At 44.4% G+C, this 20,391-nt stretch overlaps 1 protein-coding gene across 1 annotated transcript; it reads right to left on the minus strand.

The window, feature by feature from the left end:
* Positions 1-5,889: 5,889 nt before the first annotated feature.
* On the minus strand, positions 5,890-18,974 carry Trim31 (tripartite motif containing 31). Its single transcript, XM_052163953.1, has 8 exons — positions 18,561-18,974; positions 17,278-17,373; positions 15,727-15,957; positions 10,483-10,505; positions 9,904-10,019; positions 8,213-8,287; positions 7,289-7,330; positions 5,890-6,416 (listed from the first exon to the last, which is right to left on the minus strand). The coding sequence occupies exons 1-8, from the start codon at positions 18,972-18,974 to the stop codon at positions 5,890-5,892; spliced, it is 1,524 nt and encodes a 507-aa protein (XP_052019913.1).
* Between the last annotated feature and the right edge of the window lie 1,417 nt (positions 18,975-20,391).

Here is a 20,391-nt window from a genome sequence, read left to right on the forward strand (position 1 = left end):
AACTTGAGAGATGTCCCTCTCCTCCTTGGAGTTACGGGGGTGGGGGTTCACTATGAACAACTGATAGCAATCTCTACGTTGAAAGACAGTTGTGGGGTTTGATATTGGGTGTGTGATGCTCAGCACATAGGAGCTCCATAGAAAATAGCACTCTAGGGCTGGAGAGATGGCTCAGCAGTTAAGAGTGCCGTCTGCTCTTCCAAAGGTTGTGAGTTCAAATCCCAGCAACCACATAATGGCTTACAACCATCTGTAATGAGATCTGATGTTCTGGGGTGTCTGAAGACAGCTACAGTGTACTTAAATAAATCTGAAAGAAAGAGAGAGAGAGAGAGAGAGAGAGAGAGAGAGAGAGAGAGAGAGAGAGAGAGAGAGAGAGAAAGGAAGGAAGGAAGGAAGGAAGGAAGAAAGAAAGAAAGAAAGAAAGAAAGAAAGAAAGAAAGAAAGAAAGAAAGAAAGAAAGAAAGAAAGAAAGAAAGAAAGAAAATAGCACTCTGGTGTTACCGCCGAGTGGCAGTACGGTGGCTGCTCCAGCAGAATGGAGGTATGTAATACTAAAGGTAAACACTTGTTTTTCACTTTGGCCATCAATCTATTGGCCTCAAAGACCTCTTAAGAGACCTCTGAGAATTAAAATTTCCTCAGGAATTCCATGCTGAGGAGAGGCCACAGCCCCGGTTCTTGCCTCCCTGGAAGAGATTTCACTTGGTTCTGACAATTCATCAAATCACCTAACAGGACAGAGCAAAGACTGTGATGGCTCAGAGATGGGTTTAGCTGTGAATTCCATGTCTTCTCTGCTTAAACTCAAACCTCAAGTCAGGACCCCAAGGATGGACTGTGGAGTGACTGTGTCCCTTGTTCCTCTTTCCATTGCGTTGAGTTGTGACTGTCTCTCTGATTGGCATATTGGAGATTGCTGAGCCTGACTTGCTGGGACTGGCTCAGGAGGAATGTGAGACTCAGGGACTTGGTGTTTGAGCACTCTCTCTGTCTTCTTGCCACAAGAGAGGACACTATAAGGAAGAAAACACCAACACCCCAAATCTCAGAGGTAAGAGAGACAACCTGACCTGACCAGAGGGTCAAGACTAAATTCAAAATGGATGACTAGCTTTGTTTGTCTTCTCTAAGATGAGTTCTTTAGCATGCTAAGTCATTATCTTCTAAGATTGCTGGCTCTCTGATTAAAACACAGCTTAAAGATTTGATCCCTGATTTTATGCATATGACAGACAGATAAGCTATGAACACACACACACACACACACACACTCTCACAAAACAGAAAAAGTTGGGATGGAAAAGATGGCTCAGTGGACAGGAACATTTGCTGTTCTTACAGAGGACCAGGGTCTAGTTTCCAGGGTCTAGTCCACATGTGGCTCACAAATAGGTATATGCATGGTGTGTGGACATACAAACATCAAGCAACACACACATATATAATAAAATAAACTTTAAAAAATAAAACAAGTCTGGAAACTGCTCAGTTGGTAGAATTCTTGCTCATTATTAGTAAACCCCTCAGTTTGAACCCCCTTCGGCTCTACATGAAACTGGACTTATGTCACCAGCCTATAGTTCCAGGGGTCCTCTGGCAGAGGCAGGAGGATCTGAAGTTTAAGGCCATCTGTTTCGTGTAACTTTATGCTGCCCCATCTATGCTCCAGGAATGGGCTGTAGCTACCAGCCCCTGCCAAGCTTCCCTAGAATCCATTGATAAAAGACATATACACAGTTGTTTATTTTCAACTTGCCTTCTTGGCACAATTGCTGGGCACTAGTATCTCCCGCCTGGAAAACATACCCTTATCATTACTCTTAGCTCCATACATCCCACCTGTCCTAAATTTTAGTGGCTTGTCCCATCTGTCCCCTACTAGATGCCCTCTGACCACCACCTGTAGGAGCAGCCTATGTGATCATTCCATTTTGAGATCTTACATGGCTCTTCAACTTTTCTCCATCAGAAGCATGGTGAAACTGTTTCTCCTTCTTTGTGGCTCCCTTTTCCTCCAGGGACCTGGAAGTCCTGTCTGTACCTTCTGCCCAGCAATTGGCCCATAGCATTCTTTAATGTCAGATCAAGGACCAACTGGGGAACAGGACCTTAGCATCAGAACTGCCCCTACAGTCATCTTTAGCTACATATTAATTTCCATGAAACTTGGGCTATATTGTACCATTTAAAACAGTATCCTTCTTATTTCAAGATGGCTTCTCAACTTAAACTCTGCCCTTACATCTAGCCTCTTAGACTTACCAAAACAGCAATGAAAACCAATGACTCCCAGCCACCCAGCCCCAGATGCTGGGAGGTGTTGGTTAGTGTTACAGGTCATATCACCTTTGCTTTAGATTTATTTTTATTATTTTTAAACATGTGTATATGTGTCTATTTGTTAGCACGTATGCACATGAGAGCATGTGCCCTTGGAGGCATTGCATGCCCTTGGAGCCAGAGTTAGAGGCAGTTGTCAGCTACTTGATATGGGTGCTGGGAATTGAACTCAGGTCCTCTGCAAGATCAGTATGCACTCTTAACTGCTGAGCCTTCTCTCCAGTCTAATGTCTCTCATTTCTACTCGGGAATGTCTCAAGTTAATACCTGGAAAGGGTAAAGCATAATTTGCAGGCCTGTGCTTTGGGTTCGCAGACAGTGTGGGCTTCCTTACAGTCCTGTGGTGGCTGGAGGAGCAGAATATCACCCATGCTCTACTGACAGAGCAACTGGAGCTCAGAATAAGCCCAGCCCAGCCCAGCACTTCCTGCCCCTTTCTCAGATGGTGTCCTGGCCATGGTGTCACCAGGACTTTGTCCTGTTCCAAGTTCCAATCTCAGTGGGACAGGGGTCTCTAGTGGCCTGAAGATTTTGCTTCCAAGGAACAGCAATGAAGTGGTTCTTACCCTGAAGGTCTCAATCATTTGTTTGACTTGTGCATGCCTGTAGTCAGAGCACTCTGGAGGCAGAGGTAGGAGGATCTCTGTGAGTTTGAGGTCAAGCCTGATCTAATTTGTGGGTTCCAGCAGAACCAACTCTAAATAAGAGAACTTGTCAGGAAATAGAGATATCATATATTCACTATGTGCTTTTCTTTTTATTTTATTTTATTTATTTTATTTTTTTAATTATTTTTTATTCGATATATTTTTTTATTTACATTTCAAATGATTTCCCCTTTTCTAGCCCCCCACTCCCCAAAAGTCCCATAAGCCCCCTTCTCTCCCCCTGTCCTCCCACCTACCCCTTCCCACTTCCCTGTTCTGGTTTTACCGAATACTGCTTCACTGAGTCTTTCCAGAACAAGGGGCTTTTCTTACATTAGAAATAATGACTATATAACTCTGACTGTCTACTCTGGAAATACCACATATTCAACATATTAAATAAATAGCATCTTGGAGAAAAACAGTATCCTATGAGGCAATATTATCTATTTCATTATCTAGATCATTTGTCACCTGATTTCCAAGAATTGCCTCACTTTTTTTTCTGGGCACTTTATCCTAAAATGTCTAAGTTTCCTCTTGAACAAGTAATTGTATGCTGCACATTGACTGACAGTTCCCTGGAGCCAGTGCTGACAGCCTGGGTATAGGATGGGGTTCACTGAAGTACATAACTGCACAGCATTTAAAACCTCACGCTAGGTGTCACTGGCCACAATTGTCTGTCATTTCTGTGCCATAGCATTACTTTTTTTTTTTTTTTTTTTTTTTTTTTGGTTTTTTGGATTTGGTTTTTCTCTGTGTAGTACTGGCTGTCCTGGAACTCACTCTGTAGACCAGGCTGGCCTCGAACTCAGAAATCTGCCTGCCTCTGCCTCCCAGAGTGCTAGGATTACAGGCTTGCACCACCACCGCCCAGCTGCCATAGCATTACTTACAGATGTATTTTCTTCTGTGGTCCCCCTGCCCTTGCTAGTTCCTCTAAACAAAATCTTCAATTATGTCATTTTCTTTCCTCTTACCCCACAACATATTTCATGGATACCTAGCAACAGATATTTCTTGGCCTGGGGAGTTACACTGCCATTTTTTTTTCATTTTGTTTTACATATATATATGTATATATATATCCATCCATATATTTTATAATAAACATATAAAAACCAAATTAATAATTATTAATATAGAACCATATATTAACATTAATAAACATATAAATAACTATATATTTTATAATAAACATACACACACACACACATATATATATATATTTGGTTTTTTAAGACAGGGTTTCTCTGTATAACCCTGGCTGTCCTGGAACTCACTCTGTAGACTGGGCTGGGTTCGAACTCAGAAATCTGCCTGCCTCTGCCTCCCAAGTGCTGAGATTACAGGCATGTGCCACCACTGCCTAGCCCAGTCTTTTCATTTTAAAAAAACTGTCAACATGAATTTAAAAATCAGAGATGGGACTGGGATGTAACTTAGGTAGTTTATGTTTAGCATACCTAAAGTCCTTGGGCTCCCTGAACCACATAAACCAGATGTGGTGCCCAGGCCTGTCAAATAAACATTTAACAGGCAAAAGAAAGTTCAGAAGTTCAAGGTGTATATGTAGCTGTCTAGGAAGAGGGTTCAAGGCCAGTGTGGGCTGGGGAGAGTGGATAAGAAAACAGACATGTCCACATATATTCCTTTTTTTTTTTTTGAATAAGAAATGGAGCCAGTGGGGATGACTAAGACACCTGCCACTAAGCCTAAGGAGCTGATCTCTATTCAGGAAGCCACGAGGTAGAAAGAGAAAATGACCTTCCCAGGAGATCGTGGCAGATGGGAACACACCTGTACTGGGTAATATTTATAATATAGTTCTGCCCCCGCCAAGCCTCTGTTCCAAGTATCCGGTAAAGCATGACTCTTAAACTTGAATAGTTAGCCAAATATATTTATGTATATGAACTTCCCAATTACATAATGCCAGTTTACAAAGATAAAGTTTTATCCCAGTGTGTCTAGCCTCTCAGAACACCAGAAACATATCCGAAGCGATCTGTATATCCCTGTCTCCTTCTCTCCTCTCCGCTGATGCAGCCTCCCTCCCCAGACCTCGCTCTTCTTCCCCACCCCTCACTTCTCTTACCTCCTCCTCTCTCCTCCAATCACTGGCCCCTCACTGCCTCAATGTGAATGGATAGGAAATATCTTGCCTCACACGCCCTCCTCCAGTACAGAAATGTAAAATACATTAAAATTTTAACTATAAAATGTAGTGCTCTGTGTGTGTGTGTGTGTGTTTGTGCGCGTGTGCGTGTGTGCGTGTGTGTGTGTGTGTTCCCTTTGACTCCCATTTAACCTACTCTAGTGGTAACCAGCCTTAGGCTGGAGGGACAGATGAGGCCAAGAATATAGATATGACCTAACACAAAATTAGAAATTTAAATCAACGTGGAGGATAGTTGACAATTTTGTTTTAAATTTGAAGACAGAGCTGTTGAGGATGACAGCGTTGCTTTGAAATGTCAAAAGGTTACATCCCTGGTTGTAGACTGTCCAAATGTACAAACTGGTCATTGGCACAGAACTGGCTGACTTTGCACAGCCTCTAGTTCTCAGATCTCCGGAAAGGATAAGTCATGGGAGTTTTAGGTAGTACAGTGAAGAAAGCAACAGCCAGGATGGCTGGACAGTGCCTTGCACCCATGTCTCAGCCTGGAGCAGCCAGAAGCTCTCGTGAGGTCCTGCTACCAAGTGCAGTGCTGAAAAACCTTGGGTATAGTCTTTGGGGGCGGTATTCCACTGTCTTCTCTACTCCGGGGGAGATGGGGAAAGGAAACATCAGATGTGTGTATGGTGTGTAGAGTACCAGAATAAGGCCATATTTCACTCCTAACACCTTGTTCTCATCCCATCGCACTGAGGAACCCACAAGCAAACAGCCCTAAGGGCTCAGGGTGATATGACTGCAGGCAACTTGGAGCCCGAAAATGGGGAAGACCATCTCATCAAAGGAAGTTTGGAAAGTATAGATGTGTTTGCTAGTGGTGGCATCATAGAAGACGACCTCCCCAGATTGATGATTCACACACACACCCACTTTCTTAAGACAGACCGGGAGATGTTCCTGGGCTTTACAGTTGGTGAATGGCTGACATCCAGAGGGTGAGATCCGCAGTGCCCATATGCAGCTCTTCATGCTCAAGTTTTGACTCTGGGACCATGGCGCCGACGCTGTAGCCACGCCTACCATGCATGCCCCACTTGAGGGCCCCTGAATTTCTGCCTCCCATACCAGGCGGCCCGAGGAGAGGCCTGGGGAACCCCTCACACAGTGGAAAGGATAGAATGGCCGAGGTTTGGCCTGCCTACTGGAAGCTTTTCCAGCTGTAATATACAAGGTCACTTTCTTTGCATCCTGAGAAAAAGTGAGGTCTGGGTCAGCTGAGGCCTTGTCCAGGGTCACAGGGACTGTGGGAAGATAAAGAAGAGGAAAGAGGTGTAGCCTCAGGTCAATGCATCCTATCCCGTGCTTTTGAACTTCTCATAATGTAGCTGGAGAGAAAATTTCTCTTTCAAATCCCAAATCTAGTCTCCAGGACTACACACACACACACACACACACACACACACAAATAACCAAGAAAATAAAATAGGCAGGGGCAGGGGCAACATCCAGAGGAAAGTAGCCTATACCTCTCCCCATCTCTCCTCAGTAAGGATTCTGCTGACTGGGGTTACCTAGAGGCTCTTCCTTATTCCAGAGTTGTGCTGAAGGAGCTGTTGACTTACAAAGGATGTCTCAACATGGAAGAGGATGTAATAGGGCTGGGCATTAGGAGGCCTCAGTTTTATTGAATCATTGACATTTGGGACATAGGAAAGGAGGAAAAAAAAAGAGGTCAGTAGGACAACAGGCTGTGCTGAGCCCCAGAGACAACGGGAAGGACATGGACTAAGTAGAGGGACCACATTAGGGACCCCAGGGAAGGTTTAGGAGGCAGAAGAGATGAATGAGAAGCCTGCTCCTCACTCTATGTCTACCCATCTCTAGGGCCTGAAACCTGCACAGTTACACAGCCCAGCCTCCCCTCCTGAGGTTAGACTTCTATTTCTCTCTCTGTTCTCTTCTTATTCCTGTATCTCTCAGGGGAGCCGAGATACATTCGTGCAGGGTGTTCTGTAGTTAAATACCTCTTCTTGGGTTCTGGTCTTTTCCCTTGGGTTCAGGTACCTTTTCCCTGCTCTATCAGAGCTGTGTAATGAACAGAACATTTTGACCTGCAGACCTGGAGGTCTCTTGTTACCTTCAGGAAGACCAATGTGCTAGGCAGGAATCCTACCTGAGGTGAGCAACATTGAGCTATTCTTCTGTAACAGGCTCCCTAGAAATAGGAGATAGAAAGCAAATTTTAGGTTGATAACAAGAAGTTCCAAAGTAAAAGCCATCTGGATGATTGACAGCTGAACCTGGCTTTTACCCTAGCTACCCTCATAACTGGATCACCTCAGATGACATCATCATGGGCTATTGTGCAGATGATCACAGCTCCTCAGCTTGGCTGAGACAGCATGGACCATATGTCAGCTCCAATTACAGACTAAGCTGTCTCCAGTGAGCTTTATGCAACCAAGAAATAAACATATACATTTTCATTCGTTTTGAACATTTATTTTAATTAGTGAAGGTGTCACTATATTGTGATAGTCTCTAAATTTAAAAGGATAAAAGAGTTCTATAAGCTTGTTCCTTGCTGGTATTCACACACACTAGAGCTTCCTCAGCCTCCCAATGAGGAGAGAAGTCCCCTTTTGTATTTCTTATTTTCCCCAATGTACTGGCTGGTTTTGTGTGTCAACTTGACACAGGCTGGAGTTATCACAGAGAAAGAAACTTCAGGTGAGGAAATACCTCCATGAGATCCAGCTATAAGGCATTTTCTCAATTAGTGATTAAGGAGAGAGGGTCCCTTGTGGGTGGTGCCATCCCTGGGCACCATCCCTGGTCTTAGGTTCTATAAGAAAGCAAGCTGAGCAAGCCAGGAGAAGCAAACCAATAAGGAACATCCCTTCATGGCCTCTGCATCAGGTCCTGCTTCCTACCTGCTTGAGTTCCGGTCCTGACCTCCTTTTGTGATGAACAACAGTGTGAATGTGTAAGCTGAATAAACCCTTTCCTCCCGAGCTTGTTTCTTGATCATGATGTTTTGTGCAGGAATAGAAACCCTGACTAAGACACCCAAACAGCAGGACCAGCCCAGACTCACAGCTCTCCTTTTCTGCTCTATTCAGGCTGTTCGTGAATTCGCTTTTATCTTTCTTTCCTTCAGCATGCATATTATCTGTGAAGAGAGAGTAAAGAAAATGGACAGTCCACAGAGGTTTAGCAGGGACCAGAATCACACAGAGAGGCACTAATTTCTGGGAGACGTGGGTCTGGGATTTCTCTCATTGTCTCAGTGGATCAAGAAGGTGCCAAAGAGGAACAGCTGCCCCAGGGCCTCCTGACAGTGGCTCTCTAGGACAGCTCTATGCTGAACAGACTCCTTAGGAGCCACAAATATCAACCACTGAGTTTTGAACTTTCTAGAGGCCATTTTGAAATCAAAAGACTAGAGTGTACTGACATTCAAGAAGCTGAGACAGAAAGATGGCAACGTTTAGGCTAGCCCAGAGTACATGGCGAGTTCCAGAGTCTGGGCTGTTCACACAGTGTCTCAAAAGAAACTAAAAGGGGGGCTGGAGAGATGACTCAGAGATGAAAAGCCAATGCGTTTCATTGGTGAGTAGATTCTCAGCATCCACTGAAACTCCAATCCCAGGGGGTCTGACACTCCCTTCTGACCTCTGTGGGTACCAGGCATGCACATGATACACACACACAAAGCAGCCAGACAGATAAAATAAATAAATTAAAAAAAAAAAAAAAGAAATAGCTGGGCAGTGGTGGTGCACGCCTTTAATCCAAGCACTTGGGAGGCAGAGTCAGGCAGATTTCTGAGTTGGAGACCAACCTGCTCTACAGAGTGAGTTCCAGGACAGCCAGGGCTGCACAGAGAAACCCTGTCTTGAAAAACTAAAGACAAAAAACAAAACAAAAAAACAAAAAACAAAAACAAACAAAAAACAATGAATTTAAATAATATTCTTTCTTCAGTTGTTAAAAAGTATCATTTCAGCATATAGAATAAAAGGCTCGTGCTGCCTGGGTACAGTGCTGGGTGCTAGAGTCCCTACTACTCAAAGGCTGAGGGAGATAATTTGAATTCTTTTAATAAGAGACTACCCTGGGCAACACGGTGAGATCCTATCTCAAAACTTTGTATTGTTGTATTTCTGTTTGCTTTTGTGTTTTTTGCCATATTTTATGTTCTATTTTAATATCAAGTCTTTCAGAGTTGATGTGTATTCTTTTAGTACACTATGTGAGAATGCTATATTCTGGTGCCCAGGGGTACACGTGACTAGCAGCAACCAAATTGGGAGCATTCATCTAGTCCTATGTTCCCCACCTGATAAACAAGACAAAAATTCTGACATTATGGGTACTTTGGCTCTGGGGCTGTAACTCAGAGTGCTTTTCCTGAACTCCACCCTCAGACAACATTAAACCTGAGAGATTCCCTGTTACAACACAGCACAAGAAATTTCTGGGGGCTGGTGAGATAGCTCAGTGGTTAAGAGCACGGACTGCTCTTCTGAAGGTCCTGAGTTCAAATCCCAGCAACCACATGGTGGCTCACAACCATCTGCAATGAGATACACTCTTCCGGGGTGTCTGAAGACAGCTACTTAAATATAACAAATAAATCTTTAAATAAAAAAAAAGAAATTTCTGGATGATGATGCTTTGGAAATACCCAGAATTCGGTCTTGCTTTGGGAAGGCCCAGACCGAGTCTGGGGTAATGGTGAGAATCTCAAGGCTGGTGAGCACAGGGGCTGACAGCAATCCTCACCTCTGAGTTCTGTTAGGGTTTTTTTAATGGACTCATATCTTGCTTTTGCTTCACTGTGTTTTTTCTCCAGGTCCACAGGAACTGGAGTTGGGTTGAGAAACTGAAATTCCTTACCCCTGCAAAGATAAATTTATCTGAGCGTTAAGTTTAGGGGGTAGAGGGTGGGCAGGAAGGGCCTGAGACGGGTTCCTGGAGTGGAGGCACAGTGAAAAATACAGAGTCAATGAGTTGAGTGTCGAAATATGGGGCTGAGATCAGACCTGAGGCGATACGGAAATGAAAACGGGAGATGGATGCAGAGAAGAGAGAAGGCAAAGGAATGGAGGTAGAGGAGGAAACCTAGGACTCACCCACGCTATAGAAGAGGGAGCTGGAAAAGAGACTTCTGCAAAGCTGGCTGGGAACACGTGCCTTTACTCGACAGACCGCACGCTACTGTGGATAGCTTGGTCTTCCCCACCTCAGCCCAAATAGTTTATAGCCAAGTCATTGGGGGATGTGAACACACTTGGACATATGTAGAATGTTGTATGTGTGAGTGAATCTGAAACCACAGTGCACTGGGGATGCCCATCATACCTGCTCAAGTCGTCTTTAATATCCTGAAGGGAAAGAAAGAAAGAACAACATTAGAGCTCGTCTGAGTCACGGGCAGCAAGTGGGGCTCCCACTCAGCCGGAGCAAACTGAGGACACTGTTCCTTTCTCTTTCTTGTTCTCTCCCCTCTCTATCTGTCTGTCTCTTCTGTCTCTGTCTGTCTGTCTCTCTCCCTCCTTTCTGCCCTTCCTTTTCCTCCTCCTCCTACTCCTCCTCCTCCATCCCATTTTGGACCTCTGTCTCTCTGTCTTTCTGTCTCTCTGTCTTTCTGTCTCTCCCTCCTCCTCTTCCTCCTTCTCCTCCCCCTCTTCCCCTTCCTCTTCCTTCTCCATTCCATTCTGGACCACCACCCCCCAAACTCCTGATATATACTGGGCAGTGTTTAAACCTCAAAAGCAACAGAGCAAGCAGAGCAGGGAGAGAAGAAAGAGTAACATTTGGGAGACAGATTTTTGCCTCTGATAGGGAAACAGGGAGCTCAACTTGGCAGTGTCAGGATAAAGAATGGAGTGGCTCTCCATGGTGAATTTTTAAAGAAAAAAACAGAGACCAGGTTTGGCAGTCCCAGTTCTTGGGGTGTCCTGTTATTCTCACCTCTATTTTTTTTTCCAGTTTCATGTAGCTCAGGCTAGCACAAGTTCTGTGTAGCCAAGTGTAGTGACTGGTTCTGTATGTCAACTTGACACAAGCTGGAGTTATCACAGAGAAAGGAGCTTCCCTTGAGGAAATGCCTCCATGAGATCCAGCTGTGGGGCATTTTTTCAATTGGTGATCAAGGTGGGGAGGACCCCTTGTGGGTGGTACCACCTCTGGGCTAGTAGTCTTGGGTTCTATAAGAAAGTAAGCTGAGCAAGCCAGGAGAAGCAAACCAGTAAGAAACATCCCTCCATGGCCTCTGCATCAGCTCCTGCTTCATGACCTGCTTGAGTTCCAGTCCTGACTTCCTTTGGTGATGAAGAGCAGTGTGGAAGTATAAGCTGAATAAACCCTTTCCTCCACAACTTGCTTCTTGGTCATGATGTTTGTGTAGGAATAGAAACCCTGACTAAGACACCAAGGACGATAGTCTTGAACTAATGATCCCTCTGTGTCTGATTCCTGAGCACCAAGAGAATAGGAGTGTATCACATCACTACCCCAAATCAATTTTTACTATTTTAAACCTAATTTTAAAAAACTGAAGCATTGCAAATACCCTTTCAGTTAAATACCACTTTACTGGTTTAGTAGAACTAATTACATTTTACCTCCACAATTGATGCTTTGGCATCTAAATTGAAATGTACAAAAGATAAACTAGAGTTCAAAGACTCAGAACCAAGAAACACTCGAGAATGTGAAATAGCACATTAATATGTTTAAGCAGACTGAAATGATTACATTTGAAATACTGGGTTAAATAAAATGTTCAAAAGTTTTTATTACATGCATTTTTAACTGATTTTTTTTTGAAACAGGGTAGCTCTACTTGGCCTGGAATTCCACATGTAGACCAGGCTGACTTTGAACTCACAGAAAACTGCCTGCTTCTAGTTCCCAAGTGTTGGCATTAAAGGTGTGCCACTATACACGATTCTTTTTCCTTCCCTTTTAATGTAGCTACTAGAAATATAGAAGGAAATACATTGTATTGTATTTTATATTTTAAGATTTATTAATTTTTAAGACTAATTCTTTTGTACAGAGCTAAACAAAGAATTTTCACCTGAAGAACTTCGAATGGCTGAGAAGCACCTTAAGAAATGTTCAACATCATTAGTCATTAGGGAAATGCAAATCAAAACAACACTGAGATTTCACCTCACACCAGTCCGAATGGCTAAGATTAAAAATCAGGAGACTGCAAGTGTTGGTGAGAATGTGGAGAAAGAGGAACACTCCTCCACTGCTGGTGGGATTGCAAGCTGGTACAACCACTCTGGAAATCAGTCTGGCGGTTCCTTAGAAACTGGGCATGACACTTCCTGAGGATCTGGCTATACCACTCCTGGACATATACCCAGGGGATTTCCTGGCATGCAATAAGGACACATGCTCCACTATGTTCATAGCAGCCTTATTTATAATAGCCAGAAGCTGGAAAGAACCCAGATGTCCCTCAATGGAGGAGTAGATACAGAAAATGTGGTATATTTACACAATGGAATACTACTCAGCAATTAAAAACAATGAATTCATGAAATTCTTAGGCAAATGGTTGGAACTGGAAAATATCATACTAAGTGAGGTAACCCAATCACAAAAGAACACACATGGAATACAGTCACTGATAAGTGGATATTAGCCCAGAAGCTCTGAATACCCAAGACACAACTCACATATCAAATCATTCCCAAGAAAAAGGAAGGAGAAGGCCCTGGTTCTGGAAAGGCTTGATCTAGCATTGTAGGGGATTACCAGGTCAGAAAAGTGGGAGGGGGTTTATTGGGGAACAGGCAGAGGGAAGAGGGCTTATGGAACTTACGGGAAGGGGGGAACCGGGAAAGGGAAAATTATTTGGAATGTAAACAAAGAATATAGAAAATTAAAAAAAAAGAATAATTCTTTTAAAATATTTTATTTTTAATTTTTAAATTATGTATATATATATATATATATTTGTGTGTGTGTGTCTGTCTGTTAGGGTCTGTACATGTGAGTGCAGGAACCCTAACAGGCCAGAGATATCAGACCTGCTGGAGCTGGAGTTACAGGTGAAGGTCAGAGGAAACCTTGAGGAATTTGGCCCTGTTCCTCTACCATGTGGGTCTTGGGGATGGAACTTGGGTCCTCAGGCTTGATGGTTTGTCCCTTTGCACAATGAGTCATTTCTCTGGCCTTGAGGTATATGTCTAAGTAACATATATGTCCTAGGTTATAGCTCTACACTGTGAGTTGGGTGTAATGGAACGTGTTGAAATCCTAGCTCTTGAGGTAGGAAGAGTCGACAATGTTATCCTTGGTTATGTAACAATAACCTGTTCCAGGCCACCTGGACTGCAGGAGATCCTGTCTCAAAAACAAGAAAAAGTTCTAAATTTTGTGTGATTCTCTTTCTTTTCCTTCTTTCTTTCATGTGTATATGGTATGTGGTGCTGGTGCTGGTGTGTGTGTATGTGTGGTGATGCCTGTGTGTATGTGTGGTGGTGGTGGTGGTAGTGGTGTGTGTGTGTATATGTGTGTATGTGTCCAAGCTAGCCCTTAAATCCTCCTACTTCTGGTGTGCTAGAATTACAGGTGTGAGATATTATCTTATTTAGGGTTTCCATTGCTGTGAAGAGACACCATGACCACGGCAACTTTTATAAAAGACATTTAATTGGGGCTGACGTGCAAGTTCAGAGGTTCAGTCCATTATCATCAAGGCAGGAAACATGGCAGCATCCAGACAAGTGTGGTGAGGGAGGAGCTGAGAGGTCTACATCTTGATCTGAAGGCCACTAGGAGAAGACTGACTCTCTGAGGCAGTTAGGAGGAGGGTCTCAATGCCCATCCCTACAGAGACACTTCCTTCAACAAAGCCACACCTACTCCAACAAAGCCACACTTCCTAATAGTGCCACTCCCTAGGCCAAACATATTCAAACCACCACAGATAACATGCCCTACTCTTTGTGACAGTCTAGATCTTTGCTCATGCTAGCCTTGGACTAGCAACAGTGTTCTTGCCTCAGCATGCTGAGTTATAGGAGAGCTTTGGTTCTCAATCTTCCTAATGCTGTAACCTTTTAATACAGTTCTTGCGTTATGGTGACCCCCCAACCATAAATTATTTTCTAATTTATGAATCTAGTTGTGCTAGTTCACAACTGTAAATTTGCTACTGTTATGAGTTGTAATGTAAATATTTGATATTCCTGATGTTCTTTTGTGACTCCTGTTCAAAAGTTGGTCAAACCCCAAAAGGGGTCATGACCCACAGGGTTAGGTGAAGAAGAGCAGCAGTTGGTGGATTAATTCAGGAAAGTATGTGATTAAAAAAAAAAACATACTTTAAAAATGAGGCTGGAAAGATGGCTCAGAGGTTAAGAGCACTGACTGTTCTTGCAGAGGTCCTGAGTTCAATTCTCAGCAACCACATGGTGGCTCACAACCATCTGTAATGGGATCTGATGCCCTCTTCTTGTGTGTCTGAAGACAGCTACTGTGTACTCACATACATAAAATAAATACATAAATCTTTTTTTTTAAAAAGATGAGGCTTATTAGGAGAAAGGGTGTGGTGAGCACTAGGCCTTAGAAGAGCTATAGAAAGAAATACTGCATTATGTCAGAGACAACGTGGATGGAGCCTTATGGCAAGGAGAGGCTACCCTCTAAAACCTGGAGAGGAGTTTTTACCAAAAGTGATACCTTAAAGTAAGAAAGATAAGGGTCATAGTTGGAACGATGGCATTGGGAACTTCAGGGAAATTTCTCCAAACAAAGGAAAGTATCTGACTATTATATCATCTCAGGAAATAGTAGGACTTTTTCTGAAATATAGATTTATGCAACAAAAGGCCTGGAGGAGAGGAGCTAGGTATTTGGAGCTGGGTTTTTGTTTGTTTGTTTGTTTGTTTTTGTTTGTTTGTTTTTTCGAGACAGGATTTCTCTGTTTAGCCCTGGCTGTCCTGGAACTCACTCTGTAGACCAGACTGGCCTCGAACTCAGAAATCCGCCTGCCTCTGCCTCCCAGAGTGCTGGGATTACAGTGTGCGCCACCACCACCCGGCTTTGGAGCTGTTTATTAGACCATATTGTAACACAAATTCTTTTTTTTTTTTTTGTCGTTGCAAAAAGCAAGAGGATTTTTATTATTATCCAGCATGGGGGGGGGGGGCTTTTATACAGTTCTCAGGCAGCTGGGCAGCTGCCACTAGGCACAATGTGATTGGCAGAACAGTGTTACCTTTAAACTAATTGGTTGATAGGCCACTGGACTCTGGGCCTTTCCTAGCCGCAGGGAGGGACCTCCCTGTGGTCTGAGGAATGTAATTTAGCCCCACCCTTCTGGGAGGGGAAAACAATTGCCCTTCTGGGAGGGGTCAGGTAGCACAAATTCTTGACTGTCTTTCAGAAAACAGTAGTATGCGTGTGTGTGTGTGTGTGTGTGTGTGTGTGTGTGTGTGTGTGTGTGTGTGTGTGTGTGTGTGTGTGTGAAAGAGAGGGGTGGGGGGGGGAAGAAGAGAGAGAGAGAGAGAGAGAGAGAGAGACAGAGAGAGAGAGAGAGAGAGAGAGAGTGGAATCTATTCACAGAGGACTCACCTTTAGTAGCTCCATGGATGATGATTGCAGCCTTGTTTTCAAGGACTTAGTGAGCTTCCTTAGGGAGCTCAGTTGCTTCTCTGTTGCACTGACATATTGTCCCAACTGTTTGGCTCCCTGCTGCTCCAGCCAGCTCAGCCTGGACAGGAGGAAACTCTCTTCCTCGTCCAGTCCACGGCGCAGGAGCTTGAACTCCTCTAGGATCTTTAGTTTCTCTAGATCCACCTGGGCCTGGGGATGAAGGAAGGGATACAGACTCGAGGTGAGCATGAGAAGGGTCTTCCAAGCCTCCTTTAAACTCGGAGTTCCCATCCATCTCTTTCTCTCTAGGCAAAAAAGGAAAAAAAGAAGGCTTTTCAGCTTAAGTGCCTTCATACTGAATTTTCCATAGATGTACCAAAAACTAGCCAACAGCATCTGCGGAGATGGTAGAGGCATTACTAGGAAGGGGGTGGGGGCAGCATTTGGGATGTAAACCAACAAACAAACAAAAGAATGCTTTCAGCTCTTCCAGAATTCAGTTCCTGTCACCTTCGCAGGGCAGCTCACAAATGCCTCTAATTCCAGTTCTTTTGAATTCCAGTATCTTCATATGAGTGGCTTTTATTCATGCAGACATATATATATATACATATATAGAAATAAAAAAATAAATAAACCAGCCGGGCAGTGGTGGCACATGCCTTTAATCCCAGCACTTGGGAGGCAGAGGCAGGTTGATTTCTGAGTTCGAGGCCAGCCTGGTCTACAGAGTGAGTTCCAGGACAGCCAGGGCTATACAGAGAAACCCTATCTCGAGAAACTCTCCCCCCCCCCAATCCTTCCCCCCCAAAATGGTCTGGAGAGATGGCTCAGTGGTTAAGAGCACTGACTGCTCTTCTGAAGGCCCTGAGTTCAAATCCCAGCAACCACATGGTGGCTCAACCATCCCTAAAGAGATCTGATGATCTGATGCCCTCTTCTGGTGCGTCTGGAGACAATGACAGCGTACTTAGATATAACAATAAATCTTTAGCCCGAAGCGATGTTCCCCCTCCTCCCCCCCCCCCCCCCCCCCCCCCCCCGCAGCACTGGAGCAAGTGGAGCGGACGGGAGGTCCTGAACTCAACATTCCCAGCAACTACATCATGGCTCACAACCATCAGTACAGCTACAGTGTGCTCATATACATAAAATAATAAATACTCAAATAAATCTTAAAAAAAAAGCCTTTTTTTAAACATGTGAACAAAATCAGGTGGAGATGTTTGATGACGTCATAGTCTCTGTCTTTTCTTACTGTGTGAGTCTCTAGTTAGAAAGGGCTTGGGTGGCCAGTGTGTTCCTTACACAGCCTGCTGTGGGTGAAGGAGCAGAAGACCTCCTGGTACAGCATCCAGGCACTAGATCAGCACAGCCAGGAAGCACGGCTCAGGCACCACACACCCTCTGCCCTGCCCTCACCACCATGTCAGCAGGATTTTATTCCTGCTTGGTGTATAAAGGAAGACTAGGAGTTTCATCAGCAATGCCTCAGTTTCCCCAGAAGTGTTTGGAATGAGCATTTCTTACCCTGAATGCCCAGATGGCCCCTTCACCTCGTTTTTTCTCTTCAATTATTTCTTTGTCCTTTTGCCCCAAATCCCGGGCCTGTGACTCAATCTGCACCTGTAGGGAGAGGGTGCTTCAATCAGGCTGCCTCTTGGGAGGCAGGGAAGATGTCCCAGGGTGCTGATGTCAGTATTATTAGCAGTCCTCCCTGCCTCCCATCTCTCGATAGGAACAAGGAGGTGATGGAAAGAAACGGAACTTTAGTGACTTGAGAAAATACTACTAATGATCATGTGGATGGCACTGTGGTATCCTCAGGGGAAGACTTCTCCTCATCTGTCCCACCAAGTTCTTTAAGAGATAGGTTTCATCTACCCCACAGAGAGGCAAGGCCAGGACCAACCAGGAGACGGAGCCCTGTGGTAGAAGAGCACTGGCTTATCTGGATGTCTCAGGCTCTGCTTCTCATCTTTTGGAAATTATCAACGGCCACCTGGGAGAGGAAAAATGATCCCTTGAAGGTTATAAGTAGCCTGAGGAGTCTGGACTTGAATGAGACCTTCTGAGTTAAAGTTTGCACTTAACAAAGAGCACACGTGGGCTGGCCTATGGTCCCCACTATATATATATATATATATATATATCAGAGGACTGCCTTGTCTGGCCTCAGTGGGAGGGGATGTGCTTGGTCCTGTAGAGGCTTGATGCCCTAGAGAAGGGGGATGGTAAGGGCTGAAGTGGGAGTGGGTGGGGTGGAACACCCTCTTAGAGGTGAAGCGGAGGGGGAATGGAATGGGGGCTCGTGTAGTAGGTACAGACCAAGGGAAAGGGGAAGGGGGCAAAGTTTGAAATGTAAATAAATAAAATAATTAATAAAATTTGCATTTAAAAATTAATACATTATTGTGTGTGCAAGTTCAGCAGAGTGCCATGTTGTGAGTGTGTATAAGAATCAGAAGACAACTTTCAGGGATAACTTATCTTCTTTTATCTTGCATGTCCCAGGGATCAAACCAAGTTTCTCCTTCTATTATGTGGGTTCTAAGACCAAGTCTTCTAACTTGGTGGCAGGTACCTTTACCCTCTGGGTGTCTCAGCTGCCCCCAGGGTACTATTCTGATTCTCCTTCTTGCCTTGGTTACAGACTGGCATTTTCTAGAGCTCAGTTCTTTGAGCCCACTGGGCCTGGCTATAAATGACCAACTCAAGTACAAAGAGTACAGCAATGGGTGTCAATCAACTGGAGCGTCTCCAGTGAACTCTGCTCTGCTGGGTTGGGGACAGAGAAGGGCGCAGGTGCCTACCTTGTAGTTCTGGGCAGCCTCGTCTATCAAGGTGACATGGTGGGCTTTGTGGTCCTTGGAGTCACGACACACCACACAGAGGAACGCCCCATCCTTCTCGCAGAAGTAGTGTAGCTTTTCCTTGTGCTTCTGACATCTTGATTCTCCCCCTTCTAGATGGATGTCAGCAGGACCCATGGTCTGGATCTTCTCTGCGATACTAGCCAGCAGCTTATTGGGCCTGAAGGTATTCTTTTTCACAAAGCATTTGCAGAGAGGACATTGGAGATTTTCTGACGTTTTTGCAACATGACTGATACACTGCAAGCAGAAGTTGTGCCCACAGTCAATGGTGACAGGATCTTGTAGAATTTCCATGCAGATGGGACAGGTCACATCCTCCTGCAGTTGAGTGGCCAGCAGTTGGCCTGCCATGATGGAGCAGCAGGGCTAATCTGAGGTGAACGCCCCGAAATCCAAGGCAGACACGGGTGCCTGGAAGGGAGAAGAAAACAGGAGACAGAGGTTGAAGAGTATCTCAGTGAGAGGGTTAGAGGGAGATGAGGGAAGACTGACTGGGGTTAGGTACATAATGACAGAAAAGAGTCAGACAGAAATGGGAAATATTCTAAGGAGGAGAAAACAGATGGTCAGTCCTCCCTTACCGTCTCTCAAGAACAGATACTGGGAGTGCCTGCTGCCTGTAAAGAGTTCCTGAACCTTGAACTAATTAAACGTCTTTCCGAAGCAGCTCCAGAGAACAGAAAGATGAAGTGTCAAAGTCCACTCAGGTGCAATCAGGGAGTGGAACCAATCCCAGGAAGTTCTGGGAGTTCTCATTCCCCCATCTTCTGTTGGGCATTCCCTCTTGTCTCCGGTACCCCCAGCACCTTTGAGCCATCCTTTCTTCTGTTTGGCCTGTCTGTTACTTCCCCTGTCTCTGTACTTCTCAGACCCCCACCCCCACTCCAGCTTGCCTGTCCTGTGGACTTTATCTTGACAAGGAAAGTATCTGCAGGGTCACCCACATTCCCATTAGCAGCTCAACACTTCTTAACCCTTCCTCTTGCTCTTTTATGCCAAGGAGGACGGTGCTCCTTTCTCCTTCCCTCTCTATCCCCACTCACCTCTCCTCTCTTCTGTCATTAAAAAACAAACTGTTGGGCTGGTGAGATGGCTCAGTGGTTAAGAGCAATGACTGTTCTTGCAAAGGTCCTGAGTTCAAATCCCAGGAACCATATGGTGGCTTGCAACCATCTGTAATGAGATCTGATGCCCTCTTCTGGTGTGTCTGAAGACAGCTACAGTGTACTTACTTATAATAATAAATGAGTCTTTGCCCAGCAGTGGTGGCACATGCCTTTAATCCCAGCACTTGGCAGGCAGAGGCAGGCAGATTTCTGAGTTCGAGGCCCACCTGGTCTACAGAGTGAGTTCCAGGACAACCAGGGCTACACAGAGAAACCCTGTCTTGAAAAACAAGCAAACAAACAAAAAAAACCCAAACTGTTAATTTTTAAATAAAATGTTTTAGATTTATTTATTTTATTTTTACACACATGAAAGTTTTGCCTGCCCATATATACATAGTGTACATGCCTAGTACCTACAGAGGTTAAAAAAAAAAACAGATAGTTGGCTCCCCATGGAAATTAGGGTTATAACTGGTTATCAGCAGACATGTGGATGCTGAGAACTGACCCTGCATCCTGTGTAAGTGCTCTTAAACATTAAGCCATGTCTTCAGCCACTATTTTTAAATTGACTTAAAAAAAAGATTTATTTACTTGTTTTGTATATGAGTACTCTGTAGTTGTCTTCAGACACACAAGAAGAGGGCATCTGACCCCAT

This window comes from Apodemus sylvaticus, chromosome 19, assembly GCF_947179515.1.
Source record: "Apodemus sylvaticus chromosome 19, mApoSyl1.1, whole genome shotgun sequence".
Taxonomy (NCBI): domain Eukaryota; kingdom Metazoa; phylum Chordata; class Mammalia; order Rodentia; family Muridae; genus Apodemus; species Apodemus sylvaticus.